The following is a 21,065-nucleotide window of genomic DNA, read 5'->3' as shown; positions in this document are numbered from 1 at the left end:
TGGCTTTTTTTCATCAGCACACCTCCTTTGTTTTTTTCACGCTTATTCTCTTGCCTTTGCTTTGAACCACCAGTTCTCCTGTAGCTCTTCCTTCAGTTTAGGAAAAGTCTACGAACAGTTGTTTTAATTATTTTTATCATAAGTAAGAGAATTTTTCGTGGGTTAATATTTATTTATAATTCATATTATTTTAAATATGAATTATTTGGGTTTCCCTTGTCTTAAACTCAGTGACAGTTCAGAGTGTTTTCTTTCTTTTTTTTTTCTGATGCCTTGGGCATCAGGAGGTGTCAGTAATTCAAATGCAATCAAGAAGTGTGGGAAATATCAGAAAGGGAGACAGAACGTAAAGACTCCTAACTCTGGGAAACGAACTAGGGGTGGTGGAAGGGGAGGAGGGCGGGGGGTGGGAGTGAATGGGTGACGGGCACTGGGGGTTATTCTGTATGTTAGTAAATTGAACACCAATAAAAAATAAATTAAAAAAAAAAAAAAAAAAAAAGAAGTGTGGGTGAGACATCCTGGAAATGGAAAGAGCTTGGGTAAGGAGAGGTCCCATATCCCATAGAAGACCAAAGAGTGCAAAATTAGGAAACAGAAAAGGAACTCACTTATGGGTCCAATGGTTCCAGCTAAAATATGGGAAAAGCAAGGCAGACTAATTAGAATGGTTCTTTGGCACAGAAAATTTACAGTTTGCATTGAAAGTATTTTTGGGAAAACATCATAAATACAGACACAGGAACAAAATTTCTACTTCATTGGAGGAGGAAATAAATTCTTTTCTTCATTCTCCATCCTGGAAGACCCTTGTAACTACTGGGATCTGACAGCTGGAGATGCAGGGATGCAGTAGTCAGGGTTCCTTCCCTGGTGGGTCACTGTTTGTAACTGCGGATTCCACAGACCATTGCCTTTTTTCCAACAGGGCTAATTTGAACTTGTTTAATCAGAATCTATGGTCTCGTCTTCTGAAGGAGGCAGTGGGAATTTCTGTCTCCAGTGGGTGACTTTGGCTCCCTTAGTCATCATAGTAACTTGGCCTGCAATATCTTAGCATAAAAGGGATAGAAACTCTCAGATGGCTCAAGACTCTCATAGATGCAGTTAGTGGGTAAAAGGATTGAGGCACTAGACCTACATGTTTAGCAATAATAGCCCTTCTCCTTTACAAACACACATACACACAGACACTTCTCTGTACCTCTTGGGGTACATGTGCTTTAGTGACACTTCCCCAGTGTTTACTCTTGGTTGACTTTTGATTATTTTAATCATGTTTCATGTGTACAAATGCTCCAGGAAGAGTAGATACAGGGTGTGATCTGTCATGAGCCCTAACCCTCAAATCATTCTTCTTCTTCCTTTAGTATTGGCCCTGCCCCAGGAGCTCAAGCTCTGAATATCTTCAGCAGTGATGGATAGAAATATGTTAAGAAATGAATGAAACCTTGGTAAATTTCACTTTTCTTGTCATCGGATTTAAGGCTACTCTTCCTGTAGAGAATCTGAAAGGGATGGAGGAGGTGCTTAAATCTTAGAGCTAGTGCACTCAACTTATTTCTTCTCTAGGTATGGAGGATAGAAACCCTGTAGAGTAATGGTTCTAAACCACCCGGGGATCTTCTTAAAAATGCAGATTCTGATTTAGTGGGTGTTAGGTGAAGATTCTTCACTTCTTAGAAACTCCAAGGTGATGCTAATGTGGATCCTTGGACTAACGTTAAGCAGCAGGCCATTAAGAGACTGGTAAAATCTCAAAGCATTTATAGGTCACTGTTTCCATTTATCTTTTTTTTTCTTTTCTGTATCAAGTGACTCTCACTCAGCCCTCATTCCCAGTTTTTCTGCCAGAGATGTTTGTTGTAATATCATTTTTCTATATGAACACTTCTTCCAGACTTAATCTTTGTTACTAGCAGGGCTTATACATTCCACACAACCATCAACAGCAGTCTGGGGACCCTTAGTCAGTGAGCTAGGACTCACTGCTCTTCCTTGCAAGTGTGACTGAGATTTCTAGCAAGGGATCTTTCTACCCTTCTAACACTTTTATTCTTAATACTTTTCTTTTGGCCATTGAATCTCAAGACTTTGAGAGATTTAAAAATGATAGTACTTTCTCAGGAAGGCTCCAGCTTATTAAAATAAGAATAGAGAATAAAGGAGGAGAAAATAATTGACAATTTGTGAATAGGAGAGTCTTACATATTCTAACAGTGCTGTAAAGCAAAGCACGTGGGAATTAAAGCACAGAAAAGAAACTTACTTATGGGTCCTGCAGTGCCAGCTAAAATATAAACACAAACAGGTAAGTCTGGCAAGAACATGACTGAAGGATGTACATTTCAGGGAGCTTCAGGTCAAGCATTTACTACATATTACATTTACATGGAAAGCAGTAAGAGGGTAAGTCTGCATCCCCCTCCCCTCCCCTTTTTTCCTTAAGAGACTCATAAGATCTTATTTCCTGAAATTATTTTTCTTGTTCTCAATTTTTACTATCTTCATACTGTGAAATCCTTTTAAAAGTTTCTGTTTGTTTTTGGTAAACAACTTCATCCAACCATAGGATTTTTCCTTTCACCTGTTAATTTTATTAGCAGAGTTTATACTTTGCTAAATAAAAAAATTATCAGTTACTTAGAGGGATCCTGAAATCAGCCTCCAGTTCCTCACACTGATAAAGGAAAAGGAGAACAGTATAATAGTGAGTTGTCTCCTTCCCTCCTCTTTTATGTGCCTATAAACCCTACCCCAGCACTTGGTAGAAGCTAAAAAAACAAAAAACAAACAAACAAAAAAAACAAAAACAAAAACAAAACAGTTGAGAAATAGGAGAAACTTACATAAAGGTTCTGGAGTTGCTTTGAAGGTTTTTGCATCACCTATAATGAAAAGAAAATTGATAAGAACTATGAGAGACAAATATTGTGTAAGCAAAAAAAAAAAAAAAAGACAAATATAATCTCATCTAGATCTAGACTTTCAGAGAGCATGAAGTGTAGGCAATTTCATTCTGTCCACCCATGTGTGCGGTACAAATAGTCTTGAGATTAAAGATCCCAAGACTAGGGGCACCTGGATGGCTCAGTTGGTTAAGTGTCCAACTCTTAATCTTGATCTTGAGATCAAGCCCCATGTTGGGCTGAGTGTGAAGCCTGCTTAAGATTCTCTTTCTCCCTCTCCCTGTGCCCCTTCCTGCTCTCTCTCTCTTTAAATAAATAAGTAAATAAATAAATAAATAAATAAATAAATAAATAAATATCCAAGATCGGAGAGTCCTACTTTGCTAGTCTCTAGTTTTATGACTATGTAAGTCACTAAACCTTTGGAACACTACTTTTCTCATTTTTAAAATGGACATGAGGGCAGCCCGGGTGGCTCAGTAGTTTAGCGCCACCTTCAGTCCAGGGCCTGATCACGACTCCGGGGATCTAGTCCCGCATCCCTGCTTGGAGCCTGCTTCTCCCTCTGCCTGTGTTTCTGCCTCTCTCTCTCTCTCTCTTTCTCTGTCTCATGAATGAATAAATAAAATCTTAAAAAAATAAAATGGACATGATACCTCCTTTCTTGGAGGCATGGCTACAGTGAAAAATCAAGAATGATAATGAATAGGAAAGCTAACTAAGTTCTATCAAAATTGTTATGAAAAGAAATATTTGGTGACTATAAAAGAATGAAACTCTTCTGTAAAGTAGGAAGTTTTTACTGTGTCTAAAGTATTCAGCTTCAGTTTACTTTTTTTCTACCTTCTCTATTTTTCCCTCTTATATCTTTTTGTCATTTGGAAAGTTCTGAGTGCTGGTGACAGGGCATTTTCTTGAGCATTTCATTCTATTGTCTTGGTTTGCTGATCTGTGTGATTTCACTCTTTAAAAAAAAATCTTTTTGTGTTCCTTAGTTACCTCAGTACCTTAGTTATACGCATTGCCCTTGCAGTGAGATTGGCAGTGGTGGTGAACCATTGCTCCTTTCTTGAGAGTAATCAATCTTATTTTAAGACCTGAAAAGCCTCTTTACTGAAACAAGTGTATAGATGAATTAATTTTCACATGGAATTTCAAAAGTTTTGTGTATGTGTGAAGTTGTGATTTGAAGTTTACAATCTACTTTTGACTTCCATTTTCCTGTTCTGGAGATTTTTACTGAAATTCTTTCCCCCTCTTGCTTTCCCCCTCAACTCTTTCTTCTTTTACCTGTTCAGATTTTTTTCCTTATTTAGTTTATTTCTCTGTTGAACACTTTAAGTGTTGAAGTATTGTTTTTTAAAAAATTATATTTAGTGAGAGTTTAGTGAGTTGAAAAATTTGCTATTGTTTCTCTTAAAATAATTAAATTTAGTTTATACTTGTCTATTTATGACTTGGTGTTTGCTAGTTTGTTGTGTTTTTGGGGAAATAGCAGCTTTTCACAGAAATGACAAGATCTCAGCACTTGAGAGGAGATAGTTCCTCTTCTATGTGTTATAGACTAAGGTAACATACTGCCATTCCCACTACCAAATAAAGATAATTTACAAAACCCAGCTCTCATATACTTAAGATTTAAGAATATTGACCAATATTACCAGGAATGATGAATATAGTTTAGTTAATGTGCTAATTCTGATCAATTAGTAGCAACTCCCTGGAGAGGAGAAGAATTTTAGATTGTATTACTGGTATTTGCCACTGGCAAAGGTGAGCAGAAGAGGAACATATGGTATGTTTTTGGAAGTTTTTGAACCGAGAGTTTTGTGGCTTTGCCCAGTTGAAGACAAATAATCATGACAGTGAAAGATTTCCATTTACTTTCAAAGTAAAGAAACAGATAAAAAACTTAATTATAAGACTCGAGCATCCTGCCAAAATACTAAGTATTATGTATGTTTAGATTAAGGACATAGCTTCTGTGGATAGTCTGCCTAATGAAAATATCAGAATTAGTTCTCTAGAGAGTACCAAATTTTCCATTACTAAATGGAAATACTGGTTGTCTTTATTGCCTCAGCAGGTCTCGTGAATTGTGAACCTGTTGGCTATAGGAGATACTGGGGAAGTTGAGCATTTGAAAAGTGCACACCCTCTCTAGAAGCATTCAAATTCAAAATTTAAAAAAACATGATGTTGGTCTCCTGGAACACATGTGTGGATGGCAATGGGCTAATGAACTGCCAACTTGGGAGCTCTACTCTGAAAAAGGAAGAGATTTAAGTCAGCACCCTACATACCTCAACAGCAGTACAATGTGAGATTTGCATCACCACCAACTGTGGCCTGGCTTGAGATAGACCAAATGAATACCTTTTTTCATTAATTTAATCATAGGTATTGGCTGGGTCACATTTAATTAAACCCTGTAATTCTACAAACTAGTTCAGGTTGTGAAGCACCTGGAGTAATTTTTAGATACTTTTAGAGAAAATTATGAAATAATGATCTTTGAGCAAGAAGTAATTTTAATCATTGTAAGAATGACCAAAAATATAATATTCAGTGTGAAAAATTTTATCAGAAACACATAGCTCAGAAGAAAAAAATCTGTCAACTAGAATTACCTCTTCCTAAATTTTTAATTTTTTTTTGTATCACTTTCCGTAATTCCTTACTTTTCTGCCCCTCATTCCTCTTTCAATCTTCCCTTTGTTTAGAAAATGTGGTCATTTTGCTTTCGCAATAAATGGAAATCAGTTCCAGGAGACAGATTTAAGCTTCTTCACCTCAATTTTTCTTCTTTCTCTATTCATGCTTTCTACAACCCCTCACTTTTCTGTTCTGTTCTGTTTTACAACTGGTAGTTGAAATTAGTTATAAAAGCTTAATGAGAAATTAAATAATTTGCTTATGTTCAAAGACGCAGTACATAGGGAGCTGGCATACAACTCCAGGCAGCCTAGCTCCAGAGCATGCATCTGCAACAGTCTCTTTGTATATTTATAATACATTAATTAACAAGTAAACTTATTTTTAAAGTGGTTCTTAATAGTTCTTATTATACCACTCTCAATTCATGGGGACATAATGCTTATTTTCAATAATGAGGTGAACAGTAATTTATTCCCAAGCACACAGCCAAAGTAAACCATATAATTTCTTTCTTTGTGGGTGTGTGTGGGGGTGATGTAGTTAGAGAGGGACACAGAGTCCAAGGAGAAACTGTTGGGATGGAAGAAAACCAAACCTGCTCTGTACTCGAAGGAGAGGGAGTTAATGGAAGAGGAAAAATCAAAGCTATAGAAGAGAAGAAGCTATGACTGCTGAAGAGAAGGTGGGGCAGGGAGATAAGGTCCCATGACATGACATGAGTGCAGGGATTTGCTTGAAACCAAGAAGGGGTGTTTCATTGTCTTAGGGAGAAACTGTGACAGGTGAGCATGTTGTCAGTAAGATAACTAATGAAGGAGAAGGTGAAGAACGATGAGCCTCAAGCGCTGTTACTTTGACATAGCAGGGACCAGACAAGGCAGGGAGACATCCTCTGCCTAGTGTAGGGGCCCTATAATACCAGATTTTGAAAGAAGAAAAACTTACCTATGGATCCTTGCAGTAATGCTAAAGAACAATAACAAATATTCAAATAAGTTTAGAGTTGATGGTTTAAGTAATCCACCCATTTCCCAAGAGTCTTTCCTGAAATTGTACCCTCCATTCCCCAGAAGGCACATGGGTTACCAGACTTGCAGGTCTCAAATCTTCCTCCCCCTTGGGCACTATCTAGGAGTGAAATTCTCAGGAGAGTCTCAAGGTTTACTGTATTTTCAATATTCTGATTTCATTCAGCACCTCTCTTTTCCCCTATTTCCAATCTCCCCTCTTTCTTTTCTCTTCTTATTTTGGAGAATCTCCTTTCCATAATGTAACAGCTTCAAGAAACAGAGAAAGGCAATATTAGAAAGATTCTAATTTTATAATAAAAGACTGAGGCTGAGAGAGGGGAAGGTCTGTGCCTGAGCATGTTAAAAAAATATATGCAGTTTTCACCTTCAATTTTTCTGATTCAAAGTTCAGTGCACTTTCTCCTGTATCCCATACGTTTTTCTCCTTCCGTTCTTTCTGGAATACTCCTTTAGAAGTAAATTTCTTTCCTATATATCGACTCTCTCTCTCTCTGGTTCTTTTTATTAATCTCTGGAATGTTCCTCTTTAAAGTGTCTTAAGTAATAGGAAAGGTTTGTGGAACTTTTAGTATTATTAAATCATGACAGGATTATCAGTATGTAGCTACTATAGAATGAACCCCACTATATTCAGTGGGAGAAAGCTGAGCATTTGTCTTATTTGCCTTATGTTGGAGGTTAAATTCCTGTGTGAAGTCTGATCTTAGATCATTTTCACCATCTTCTGGAACCTTATTTAACTAATCTCTAAAAGAACAGGGTTTAACAATGCTCTGTTCAGCTCAACTTTTAATAATTCATTTAGTCTAAATCCACAAACTGAAGTCCTGTATTCCTCTGCCTTTCATCCTTAGCTGATAGAATCTAGGATAACAGAAAAGCAAAAAGGCTGACATTCTAAATTTAGGGCCTGCCCAGGAAAGGTCAGACAGGGAAAACAAGGTCCCAGATATCAAGGATTCATGGCAGAGAAACAACTAGAAATATGCTCAATTCCCTTATAAACTGTGTTAGTTGAACACACAGATAAATTCATGAGGTCGATTGCTTAAATGCATCAGAGTTAATCCCCTTTGAAGAAAAGCTTCAGGAAGAAGCTTTCACACTGCCCTCCTCTGTGATTTTGGTCACAGATAGTGTACGGATACAGTACATTTGTGCTGCGACAGAGGAGGACTGGTGATGAGCAGGGAAGCCATTTACTTTTTCTTTGTAAAGGTTGAAACTCTTTAAGGGAACTTTGAAGACATAAGTCTTGGTTAAACTTTCGTTAGTTGTCCTATGTACTTCTTTCTTTTTACCTCCTGCTTACTCTCTTTTTCCTGAATTGAGAAATAGAAAAGAGACTTAAATACTGTTCCTGGAGTTGACACTGAGGAATAATGGCAAAAATCCACAGGAATCTGGATTAATTGGTTTAAAAAGCATATAATTCTCACGGAACTAGAAAGGAGGTCCTGATTAGTCTTCTGAAGTACAGTGGGTGACCAGATATTTGAATCCCAGTTCCTCTGATTAATAGCTATGTTACCTTGCACAAGTCATTTAATTTTTTGTGCCTGAGATTATTCATTTTAAATACAAGATTTATAATAATATCTATTTCATAGGATTTCTGTGAAGATGTAAAGTGCTTAGGACAGAGCCTGGAAACATACTCCATACATATTATTATAACATTGTTTCAAATTGCAATCCTTATCTATGTATACCTGTGTATACCTGCATGGGGGAGATGGACCATAACCTCCTTTGCCTCAGACACTGTGTTGGTTTAAGATTTTTAAAGAAATAATAGAATCAAGCCCTTCGTTCTCCTGGTGTGAGAGCCCTTCCCCAAGTTACCATAGTCCACTGAGATGCTTCTGAGAATGGCCTCTCAAGAGAGCCTCATTCATCCTCTAGGACCACACAGGATATTAAACTTCGGAGTGAATGGCCCCATACATCTCTCACCTAAATATTATGTATAACAACTAATTACTCACCTTCCTCTGAGATTAATTTCAGTATGTGTCACATATCCATTTACCTTATTCACCATTAGGGGATAAATCTCATCTTAAGGAGCATATTATCATAATGATTAGCATAGCTCCTAGTCTGATTTTCTTTCTTACCCTCTAATATCCAGCACACCATGCTGTCTGGAATTCATATCAGCAAATTCTCCCATATCTTTAAGTTCTCCACATGTTCTCTTCATTATTTTGTTTTAGTAAGCCCAATTGTCCTTTAAAGTACTATGTCTCTTGCAGCCCTCTGAGGAATGGCTATTTTTTTTTATCTCATACTCATGTACCACAGGGCCTGCAAATATTGCAGGAGAAATTAAAGATCTGAGTTTATTATTTAGCACATGTCAACCTGAAGATATTTTACTCTGTTCCTATCATAAATTATCCTTCTGTAACTTAATTGAATTAAAAAAAGCAAAACAAAATTAAAACTCTGTTGATTATAACAGTAATAAAATATTGAGCCTGATAGTTTTCCAAGGTTATCTTCAAGATGTATATATATATTTTTTCTTACATATACGTATTATGTATCTATGTAATAAAACAGCCTATTCATCAGATGCAGTTTTGACACAGTATCAGACTGGCAAAATAATTTTGAGATTTATATTAATTCACATTTTTTTGCATTTTTGAATTTCATATTAAAAATTGAAGTAATATCTTTTGCATATGCATAATGTCCTAAATTTCTTGAAACTTTTTTTCAGGAAGATACTTTAAATTGAAAAATTAAATATTTTTAATGGTGTCCTGGGGATAGTTGGACAAGCACAGGATACTCAAAAGCTCGGTGTTTAGAAACCTCAGTTTTTCATTCTATGAACTATGTGCCTTTGGGTAAGTTAGACAATATCCTCAATGTCACTTTTCTTACCTGTAATAACTGTAAATATGGACTCAACAAACATGGCTTCTTTAATTACAGTTCTCCTTTACTCTTATTCCCTGCCCTTTTCACAAACTTCTTCCTTCCTTCCTCCTGCTTCTGAGTCAAAGAAGATATTTGGTTTTGCTGAAACTATCATAGCCAGCTAAAACCATTTGAATCTTATCTTCATTTGTAATCAGTGGACTTTTCATTAACTTCAGATAAAATGTTCGATGATGAGAAGGAAGAAAAGATGAAGGACAAGGCTAGGCAGAGTTAAGGCACAAAGGGAATCAGATTTGAGAAAGAGAAAAAAAACTTACCTCTTTGTTCTCCTGAAAAGAAACACAAAAAAGGTTATGTGGTTGTCTGGCATTTTTTTGTTGCTTTTTTTTTTTTTCATTTTTGGAGTATCAGAACAGGGTATCCCTGGAAGCACTAACCCCTGAGTGTCAGTCAAGGCTCAGGGAGGTAGAGCATTAAACACCTCCTCCATTGTTATCATTCAAACCCTGGAACACCTTGAATTGAATTGGGGGAAACTAAAGGAACTTACCAATACTTGATCGAGACAGTGCTAAAAGAAAACAAACAAAAATGAGATTTTTGTGCTTCAGGGAGAACCTAAGATTCCATAGCTACTATATGAGGAAAAGGTTGTGGGAAAGAGGACAGCAATGGGTCACATTCCATTTTCTATTATCAGGTGCAATGCAATGTGGAGGGCTGATGGATATCCAGTTACAGATTGGGGTATAAATTTTAGGTTTTTGTATAATTCTACAGTAATTCTGATAGGGCAGGGTAGGATTACAAAACCTATGCAATTTATTTTTTAAGATCTCTTAGTAAGATAATAACAATGTTTATGAGAATTGCTAGTTTCTTAGTCCATGGAAACTTTTCTTCCTCCTGTGACTTTTGTCTTTCCTTATCCTGCTGCTTTTGTTCTTTTTGTTTTCTTTCTCTACTTACCTTCCTCCTCTTCTTCTCTCTCTATTTTGTTTCTCTTTTTTCCCCTTTGTTTGAAAGATCTTTTGTCCCAAAAGATCTACTACATAAGAGCTTCAACAGGGGGTTTCTACTTCTCAAAAGTCATTGGGTCCTATAAGGATACTCAATAACAAGAAAACAAAATCAGGATGCTCCTAGATATTAAAAGATAGAGTCAAGGCAGATAAAAGGGGCTTGTTGTCAAGATGGATATTCACCCTCTCCTCTAGTTACTTGGAAAAGTTGGGCTTAATAATTTTTAAAGTTTTATTTTTATTTTTTAAAAGATTTTTATTCATGGGAGACAGAGAGAGATAGGTAGAGACACAGGCAGAGGGAGAAGCAGGCTCCCCACGAGGAGCCTGTTGTAGGACTGGATCCTGTGACCCTGGAATCACACCCTGAGCGGAAGGCAGATGCTCAACCACTGTGCCACCCAGGTGCCTCAATTTTTAAAGTTTTAAAACATAAAACTGAACTTGAGACCTAGGAAGGGAAGTCTCCAAGGACCATCTATCAAGAAGGAACCCATCATCTATATATCTTAAAGGAAGGTTCATCACCCATATATCTTAATGGGAGGTTGGCTTTTCAACACATGATCAGGAGCAAAAATTAAGGCCATAGGTCTCATGCCATGGAAGAACCTGGAACTAATTGTTCTGTATATCTCACAAAAGCACTATCTGTGAAATTGGAACCATTCATATCTGTTTGTCAGGGTTTGCCAGGAAGTGATCTATTTGCACCAGGCTATGGCTGGAAATTGAGTCTCCAGCAATGAATAGAACTCTCATTGTAAGCCAAGTTCAGGTATAGGGCCCACATTTGAACCTCTCATATAGGGGAGAAACTGAATTAATAGGATTGTTGCACAATAGGAAGTTTATGAGGAACTCAAACAAATGACAACTAATGAACTTACAGATATAAGTTGAAACACATTTAAGGAAATCTACTGCAGTGATAGATGCCACAACAAATGAGACTACACATATAAAAAGAAGGATTCAAAGGGAATTTCAAACAAGTGTTTTTCACATATTCAAAGATATGAAAGAAGGACTAGAATCCATAAAGCAAAAACAGCATTAATCAGGACCAACTATATTTGACAAAGAACAAAATGAAAGCAGATGTAGAAAATAGAGTCATTATATTATAAATCATTAGGTGGGTAAACAAAGAGAATAGGTGTAACTGAAGAAATAATTCACAAATGGTAAATCTAAGGGAAATCATCCAGGACTCAATATCAAGAAATAAAGAGACAGTATGACAAAGTTCACCGTGTTGTTTACCAAAGTAACTTCTTTTTTCTCCAAGGCATATGTGTGGTAGATAGAAGAATCTCTCCCCTAAATGTCCACATCCTAGTCCCTATCCCTGGAACCTGAATATGTTAGGCTACATGGCAAAAGGGATCTAAGGTTGCAGATGGAACTAAGGTTGCTAACTAGCTGAACTTAAATAGAGATTTTATCCTGGATTATCTGTGTGGACTCAGTGGAATCATAAGGGTCTTTAAAAATGGAAGCTGGCTCAAGAAACAAACAGTCAATACCCAAACAATCAATACCCATACCCAAGAAACAAACAATCCAGTCATGAAATGGGCAAAAGACATGGACAGAAATTTCACCAAAGAAGGCATACACATGGCCAACAAACACATGAGAAAATGCTCCGCATCACTTGTCATCAGGGAAATACAAATCAAAACCACAATGAGATCCCACCTCACACCAGTGAGAATGGTTAAAATGAACAAGACAGGAAACAACAAATGTTGGGAGAAGATGTGCAGAAAGGGGAACTCTCTTGCACTGTGGGTGGGAATGCAAACTGGTGTAGCCACTCTGGAAAACAGTGTGGAGTTTCCTCAAGAAGTTAAAAATAGAGCTACCCTATGACCCAGCAATTGCACTACTGGGTATTTACCCCAAAGATACTGATGTAGTGACACATGGGAACATCTGCACTCCAATGTTCATAGCAGGAATGTCCACAATAGCCAAACTGTGGAAGGAGCCACTATGCCCTTCAACAGATGAATATATATATGAATATTACTCAGCCTTAAGAAAAGACGAATACCCACCATTTGCTTCGACATGGTTGGAACTGGAGGGTATTATGCTGAGTGAAATAAGTCAACCAGAGAAGGACAATCATCATAAGGTTGCACCCAATACATGGAATATAAGAAATAGTGAAAGGGTGATGGACACTAAGGAGACACTTGTTGGGGTGAGCACTAGGTGTTATACTATATGTTAGCAAATTGAATTTAAATTAAAATATTTATTTAGAGAGGGAATCCCTGGGTTGCTCAGTGGTTTGGCGCCTGCCTTCGGCCCAGGGCGTGATCCTGGAGTCCCGGGATCGAGTCCCACATCAGGTTCCCTGTATGGAGCCTGCTTCTCCCTCTGCCTGTGTCTCTGCCTCTCTCTCTCTCTCTGTCTCTCATGAATAAATAAATAAAATCTTTAAAAAATATATATTTATTTAGACTTAAAAAAAATGGAAGCTGGAGATTGAAAGGAGTCACAGAAAAAGATGTGACCATGGAAGAAGGCCAGAGTGATGTGTATGGGAAGCTTAGTCAATTTTTGTTAGTTTTGAAGATGGAGGATGGGGGACCATGTGCCAAGGAATATCCAGAAACTGAAAAAGCAAGGAGACTGCTTTGTTTTCAGAATTTCCAAAAGAAACACAGTCCTGCTGCCACTTTGATTTTAGCCCAGAGAGACATGTGTCAGATTTCTAACCTATAGGGACACCTGGGTGCTTCAGTGATTGAGCATCTGACTTCGCCTCAGGGCATGATTCTGGAGTCCTGGGATCTAGACCTGCATCAGGCTCTCTGCAGGAAGTCTTGTTCTCCCTCTGCCTATGCCTCTGCCTCTCTCTGTCTCTCATGAGTAAATAAAATTAAAAAAAAAATTTCTAACCTATGAAATTAAAATAATATATTTGTATCATTTTAAGCCATTAGGTTTTTGGTATTTGGTTACAGTAGCAATAGAAAACTAATGCAATATGGTTTGACTGTTTCCTCTGCAGTTAGGGGAACTATATGAGCGAGTTCTAGCAAATCTAATCTTGAAAGAGTTATGTGAAATAACACCCAGGCTTCCCCATAAAAGCCTTCCACTCGTGATCTTCTCCTGAACTCTGCCTGTGTCAGAAGCCATTAGTTGAAGTTGGTGGAGACATAGGACAAGATGAACTTACGTGCTTAAGTCATTGCTGAGAGGAAGGCCAACTACCAATCAGGCATCCCTGATTTCACATAATAATATAATTTTGTGAATAGAACCACAGAGATTTTAAGATTTATCGATTATAGGGTCACAGACTGATGTAATTAATAAAAATGAGATAGACAAAGGAAAAATTATTAGTCTTGGAAGATGAGAGGGGAACCTTTACATATATTTGATAGTAATCCTAGAAGGAGAGACTATGACTTGTTAGGTGGATAGATATAGACATAAGTATAAAAATGGAATATATTCATAGCAGTTAATGTCAAGAATTTTCTGTAAACAAAGACAGGAGTCCACAGAATGGAAAATCTTGAGTCCTGAGCAAGATAAATGAAGTTAACCTCATACCCAGTTACATCATAATTACAATGAAGAATGCAAGAAAAAGGGAAAATATTAAAATCATAGATCATTATCAACAATAAAAAGTGCCAGAAAAAAATGAAATAAATCTTCAAAATCTTGAGAGAAAAAAATGTTAACTATTACTCAGCTAAACTCTCATTTAAGGCTGAGGGTGAAGTAAAGCTATTTTCAGTCAGACAAGGGCTTAGAAAAACGTTCACATGCACGTGGAGCCATAAGAAGAGCAAAAGGGATGGGATCCCTGGGTGGCGCAGCGGTTTAGCGCCTGCCTTTGGCCCAGGGCACGATCCTGGAGACCCGGGATCGAATCCCACGTCGGGCTCCCGGTGCATGGAGCCTGTTTCTCCCTCTGCCTGTGTCTCTGCCTCTCTCGCTCTCTCTGTGTGACTATCATAAATAAATAAAAATTAAAAAAAAAAAAAAAAAAGAAGAGCAAAAGGGGAGGAGGGGCAAGATGGCAGAAGAGTAGGGTCCCCAAGTCACTCGTCCCCACCAAATTACCTAGATAAGCTTCAAATCATCCTGAAAATCTACGAATTCGGCCTGAGATTTAAAGAGAGACCAGCTGGAATGCTACAGTGAGAATCGCGCTTCTATCAAGGTAGGAAGACGGGGAAAAAGAAATAAAGAAACAAAAGGCCTCCAAGGGGGAGGGGCCCCGCAAGGAGCCGGGCTGAGGCCGGGGCGAGTGTCCCCAGGACAGGAGGAGTGTCCTCCCGGAGGAGCAGGAGCTGCACCGACCTTCCCGGGGGAAAGGGGCCCGCGGGGAGGTGGAGCAGGACCCAGGAGGGCGAGGATGCCCTCGGGTTCCCGGGGACACTAACAGGCACCTGCGCCCCGGGAGAGTGCGCCGAGCTCCCTAAGGGCTGCAGCGGGCACGCGGGGACCCGGAGCAGCTCGGGGGGCTCGGGGCGGCTCCGCGGAGGGGGCTGCGGGGCGGGAGCAGCTCTGGGGGCTCCGGGGCGGCTCCGCGGAGAGGGCTGCGGGGCGGGAGCAGCTCTGGGGGCTCCGGGGCGGCTCCGCGGAGGGGGCTGCGGGGCGGGAGCAGCTCTGGGGGCTCCGGGGCGGCTCCGCGGAGGGGGCTGAAGGGCGGGATTGGGAATCCAATAGCACAGGCCCGGAGCACAAGGCGCCGGGACACAGCCCAGGATCCGGCCTCCCCCGGGAAAGGGAGAGGCCGGGAGGGCCCAGGACCCCAAGGACACTCCTGCCCCGAGCTGAGCAGATCAGCGGCCCCGCCCCGGAGCCTCCAGGCCCTGTAGACCGAGAGCTCCGGAGTTACTGCGGGGGCTGACTCCAGAGCTCCAGATCTGGCCCCGCCACTGCGGTTGTTCCTCCTGGGGCCTCACGGGGTAAACAACCCCCACTGAGCCCTGCACCAGGCAGGGGCAGAGCAGCTCCCCCAAGGGCTAACACCTGAAAATCAGCACAGCAGGCCCCTCCCCCAGAAGACCAACTAGACGGACAAGTTCCAGGGGAAGTCAAGGGACTTAAAGATACAGAATCAGAAGATACTCCCCTGTGTTTGTTTTGTTGTTGTTGTTTTGTTTGCTTTTTGATTTGTTTCCTTCCCCTACCCTTTTTTTCCTTTCTTTTTCTTTTTTTTCCTTTTTTTATTCCTTTTTTCTTTTTCTCTCTTCTTTCCTTCATTCTCTCCTCTCTTTTTCTCCTTTTCCCAATACAACTTGCTTTTGGCCAATCTGCACTGAGCAAAATGACTAGAAGGAAAACCTCACCTCAAAAGAAACAATCAGAAACAGTCCTCTCTCCCACAGAGTTACAAAATCTGGATTACAATTCAATGTCAGAAAGCCAATTCAGAAGCACTATTATACAGCTACTGGTGGCTCTAGAAGAAAGCATAAAGGACTCAAGAAACTTCATGACAGCAGAATGTAGAGCTAATCAGGCAGAAATTAAAAATCAATTGAATGAGATGCAATCCAAACTAGAAGTCCTAACGACCAGGGTTAACGAGGTGGAAGAACAAGTGAGTGACATAGAAGACAAGTTGATGGCAAAGAGGGAAACTGAGGAAAAAAGAGACAATTAAAAAACCATGAAGATAGATTAAGGGAAATAAACGACAGCCTGAGGAAGAAAAACCTACGTTTAATTGGGGTTCCCAAGGGCGCTGAAAGGGCCAGAGGGCCAGAATATGTATTTGAACAAATCCTAGCTGAAAACTTTCCTAATCTGGGAAAGGAAACAGGCATTCAGATCCAGGAAATAGAGAGATACCCCCCTAAAATCAATAAAAACCGTTCAACACCTCGACATTTAATAGTGAAGCTTGCAAATTCCAAAGATAAAGAGAAGATCCTTAAAGCAGCAAGAGACAAGAAATACCTGACTTTTATGGGGAGGAGTATTAGGGTAACAGCAGACCTCTCCACAGGGACCTGGCAGGCCAGAAAGGGCTGGCAGGATATATTCAGGGTCCTAAATGAGAAGAACATGCAACCAAGAATACTTTGTCCAGCAAGGCTCTCATTCAAAATGGAAGGAGAGATAAAGAGCTTCCAAGACAGGAAGGAACTGAAAGAATATGAGACCTCCAAACCAGCTCTGCAAGAAATTTTAAGGGGGACTCTTAAAATTCCCCTTTAAGAAGAAGTTCAGTGAAATAATCCACAAAAACAAGGACTGAATAGATATCATGGTGACACTAAACTCATATCTCTCAATAGTACCTCTGAACGTAAACGGGCTTAATGACCCCATCAAAAGGCGCAGGGTTTCAGACTGGATAAAAAAGCAGGACCCATCTATTTGCTGTCTACAAGAGACTCATTTTAGACAGAAGGCCACCTACAGCCTGAAAATAAAAGGTTGGAGAACCATTTACCATTCAAATGGTCCTCAAAAGAAAGCAGGGGTAGCCATCCTTATATCAGATAAACTAAAATTTACCCCGAAGACTGTAGTGAGAGACGAAGAGGAACACTATCTCATACTTAAAGGTTCTATCCAACAAGAGGACATAACAATCCTCAATATATATGCCCCGAATATGGGGGCTGCCAAATATATCAATCAATTAATAACCAAAGTGAAGAAATACTTAGATAATAATACACTTATACTTGGTGACTTCAATCTAGCTCTTTCTACCCTCAATAGGTCTTCTAAGCACAACATCTCCAAAGAAACGAGAGCTTTAAATGATACACTGGACCAGATGGATTTCATAGATATCTACAGAACTTTACATCCAAACTCAACTGAATACACATTCTTCTCAAATGCACATGGAACTTTCTCCAGAATAGACCACATACTGGGTCACAAATTGGGTCTTAACCGATACCAAAAGATTGGGATTGTCCCCTGCATATTCTCAGACCATAATGCCTTGAAATTAGAACTAAATCACAGCAAGAACTTTGGAAGGACACAAAACACATGGAGGTTAAGGACCATCCTGCTAAAAGATGAAAGGGTCAACCAGGAAATTAAGGATGAATTAAAAAGATTCATGGAAACTAATGAGAATGAAGATACAATCGTTCAAAATCTTTGGGATGCAGCAAAAGCAGTCCTAAGGGGGAAATACATCGCAATACAAACATCCATTCAAAAACTGGAAAGAACTCAAATACAAAAGCTAACCTTACACATAAAGGAGCTAGAGAAAAAAACAGCAAATGGATCCTACCCCCAGCAGAAGAAGAGAGTTAATAAAGATTCGAGCAGAACTCAATGAAATCGAGACCAGAAGAACTGTGGAACAGATCAACAGAACCAGGAGTTGGTTCTTTGAAAGAATTAATAAGATAGATAAACCATTAGCCAGCCTTATTAAAAAGAAGAGAGAGAAGACTCAAATTAATAAAATCATGAATGAGAAAGGTGAGATCACTACCAACACCAAGGAAATACAAACGGTTTTAAAAACATATTATGAACTGCTATACGCCAATAAATTAGGCAATCTAGAAGAAATGGACACATTCCTGGAAAGCCACAAACTACCAAAACTGGAACAAGAAGAAATAGAAAACCTGAACAGGCCAATAACCAGGGAGGAAATTGAAGCAGTCATCAAAAACCTCCCAAGACACAAGAGTCCAGGGCCAGATGGCTTCCCAGGGGAATTCTATCAAACGTTTAAAGAAGAAACCATACCTATTCTACTAAAGCTGTTTGGAAAGATAGAAAGAGATGGAGTACTTCCAAATTAGTTCTATGAGGCCAGCACCACCTTAATTCCAAAACCAGACAAAGACCCCACCAAAAAGGATAATTACAGACCAATATCCCTGATGAACATGGATGCAAAAATTCTCAACAAGATACTAGCCAATAGGATCCAACAATACATTAAGAAAATTATTCACCATGACCAAGTAGGATTTATCCCCGGGACACAAGGCTGGTTCAACACTCGTAAAACAATCAGTGTGATTCATCATATCAGCAAGAGAAAAATCAAGAACCATATGATCCTCTCATTAGATGCAGAGAATGCATTTGACAAAATACAGCATCCATTTCTGATCAAAACTCTACTGAGCGTAGGGATAGAGGGAACATTCCTCAACATCTTAAAAGCCATCTACGAAAAGCCCACAGCAAATATCATTCTCAATGGGAAAGCGCTGGGAGCCTTTCCCCTAAGATCAGGAACAAGACCGGATGTCCACTCTCACCACTGCTATTCAACATAGTACTGGAAGTCCTAGCCTCAGCAATCAGACAACAAAAAGACATTAAAGGCATTCAAATTGGCAAAGAAGTCAAACTCTCCCTCTTCGCCGATGACATGATACTCTACATAGAAAACCCAAAAGCCTCCACCCCAAGATTGCTAGAACTCATACAGCAATTTGGTAGCGTGGCAGAATACAAAATCAATGCCCAGAAGTCAGTGGCATTTCTATACACTAACAATGAGACTGAAGAAAGAGAAATTAAGGACTCAATCCCATTTACAATTGCACCCAAAAGCAGAATAAACCTAACCAAAGAGGTAAAGGATCTATACCCTAAAAACTATAGAACACTTCTGAAAGAAATTGAGGAAGACACAAAGAGATGGAAAAATATTCCATGCTCATGCATTGGAAGAATTAATATTGTGAAAATGTCAATGTTACCCAGGGCAATTTACACGTTTAATGCAATCCCTATCAAAATACCATGGACTTTCTTCAGAGAGTTAGAACAAATTATTTTAAGATTTGTGTGGAATCAGAAAAGACCCTGAATAGCCAGGGGAATTTTAAAAAAGAATACCGAGGGATCCCTGGGAGGCGCAGTGGTTTGGCGCCTGCCTTTGGCCCAGGGCTCAATCCTGGAGACCCGGGATCGAATCCCACGTCGGGCTCCCGGTGCATGGAGTCTGCTTCTCCCTCTGCCTGTGTCTCTGCCTCTCTCTCTCTCTCTCTCTGTGTGACTATCATAAATAAATAAAAATAAAAAAAAATAAAAAAGAATACCGTAGCTGGGGGCATCACAATGCCAGATTTCAGGTTGTACTACAAAGCTGTGGTCATCAAGACAGTGTGGTACTGGCACAAAAACAGACACATAGATCAATGGAACAGAATAGAGAATCCAGAAGTGGACCCTGAACTTTATGGTCAAGTATTATTCGATAAAGGGGGAAAGACTATCCATTGGAAGAAAGACAGTCTCTTCAATAAATGGTGCTGGGAAAATTGGACATCCACATGCAGAAGAATGAAACTAGACCAGTCTCTTTCACCATACACAAAGATAAACTCAAAATGGATGAAAGATCTAAATGTGAGGCAAGATTCCATCAAAATCCTAGACAAGAACACAGGCAACACCCTTTTTGAACTTGACCACAGTAGCTTCTTGCAAGATACATTCATGAAGTCAAAAGAAACAAAAGCAAAAATGAACTATTGGGACTTCATCAAGATAAGAAGCTTTTGCACAGCAAAGGATACAGTCAACAAAACTCAAAGACAACCTACAGAATGGGAGAAGATATTTGCAAATGACATATCAGATAAAGGGCTAGTTTCCAAGATCTATAAAGAACTTATTAAACTCAACACCAAAGAAACAAACAATCCAATCATGAAATGGGCAAAAGACATGAAGAGAAATCTCACAGAGGAAGATATAGACATGGCCAACATGCATATGAGAAAATGCTCTGCATCACTTGCCATCAGGGAAATACAAATCAAAACCACAATGAGATACCACCTCACACCAGTGAGAATGGGGAAAATTAACAAGGCAGGAAACCACAAATGTTGGAGAGGATGCGGAGAAAAGGGAACCCTCTTACACTGTTGGTGGGAATGTGAACTGGTGCAGCCACTCTGGAAAACTGTGTGGAGGTTCCTCAAAGAGTTAAAAATAGACCAGCCCTACGACCCAGCAATTGCACTGCTGGGGATTTACCCCAAAGATACAGATGCAATGAAACACCGGGACACCTGCACCCCGATGTTTCTAGCAGCAATGTCCACAATAGCCAAACTGTGGAAGGAGCCTCGGTGTCCATCGAAAGATGAATGGGTAAAGATGATGTGGTTTATGTATACAATGGAATATTCCTCAGCCATTAGAAACGACGATACCCACCATTTGCTTCGACGTGGATGGAACTGGAGGGTATTATGCTGAGTGAAGTAAGTCAATCGGAGAAGGACAAACATTATATGTTCTCATTCATTTGGGGAATATAAATAATAGTGAAAGGGAATATAAGGGAAGGGAGAAGAAGTGTGTGGGAAATATGAGAAAGGGAGACAGAATGTAAAGACTCCTAACTCTGGGAAATGAACTAGGGGTGGTAGAAGGGGAGGAGGGCGGGGGGTGGGAGTGAATGGGTGACGGGCCCTGGGGGTTAATCTGTATGTTGGTAAATTGAACACCAATAAAAAATAAATAAAAAAATAAGTAAAATAAAAAAATAACAAAAAAGAATAACAAAAGGACTATACTTGGGTAAGAAA

General features: G+C 39.4%; 1 protein-coding gene across 1 annotated transcript in view; it reads right to left on the bottom strand.

The window, feature by feature from the left end:
- Positions 1-21,065, bottom strand: part of TSBP1 (testis expressed basic protein 1) — a 194,843-nt gene that overhangs the window by 162,189 nt on the left and 11,589 nt on the right. Inside the window, exons 5-9 of the mRNA XM_077902617.1 lie at positions 9,814-9,825; positions 6,513-6,533; positions 2,850-2,888; positions 2,270-2,290; positions 612-632 (exon numbers count right to left, since the gene is read on the bottom strand). Of these exons, the coding sequence (XP_077758743.1) occupies positions 612-632; positions 2,270-2,290; positions 2,850-2,888; positions 6,513-6,533; positions 9,814-9,825 (114 nt within the window). The remainder of the gene's footprint in view (positions 1-611; positions 633-2,269; positions 2,291-2,849; positions 2,889-6,512; positions 6,534-9,813; positions 9,826-21,065) is intronic.

This window comes from Canis aureus, chromosome 7 (genome assembly GCF_053574225.1).
Source record: "Canis aureus isolate CA01 chromosome 7, VMU_Caureus_v.1.0, whole genome shotgun sequence".
NCBI classification, from domain to species: Eukaryota; Metazoa; Chordata; class Mammalia; order Carnivora; family Canidae; genus Canis; species Canis aureus.
This window is presented reverse-complemented; position numbering and strand designations above follow the sequence as displayed.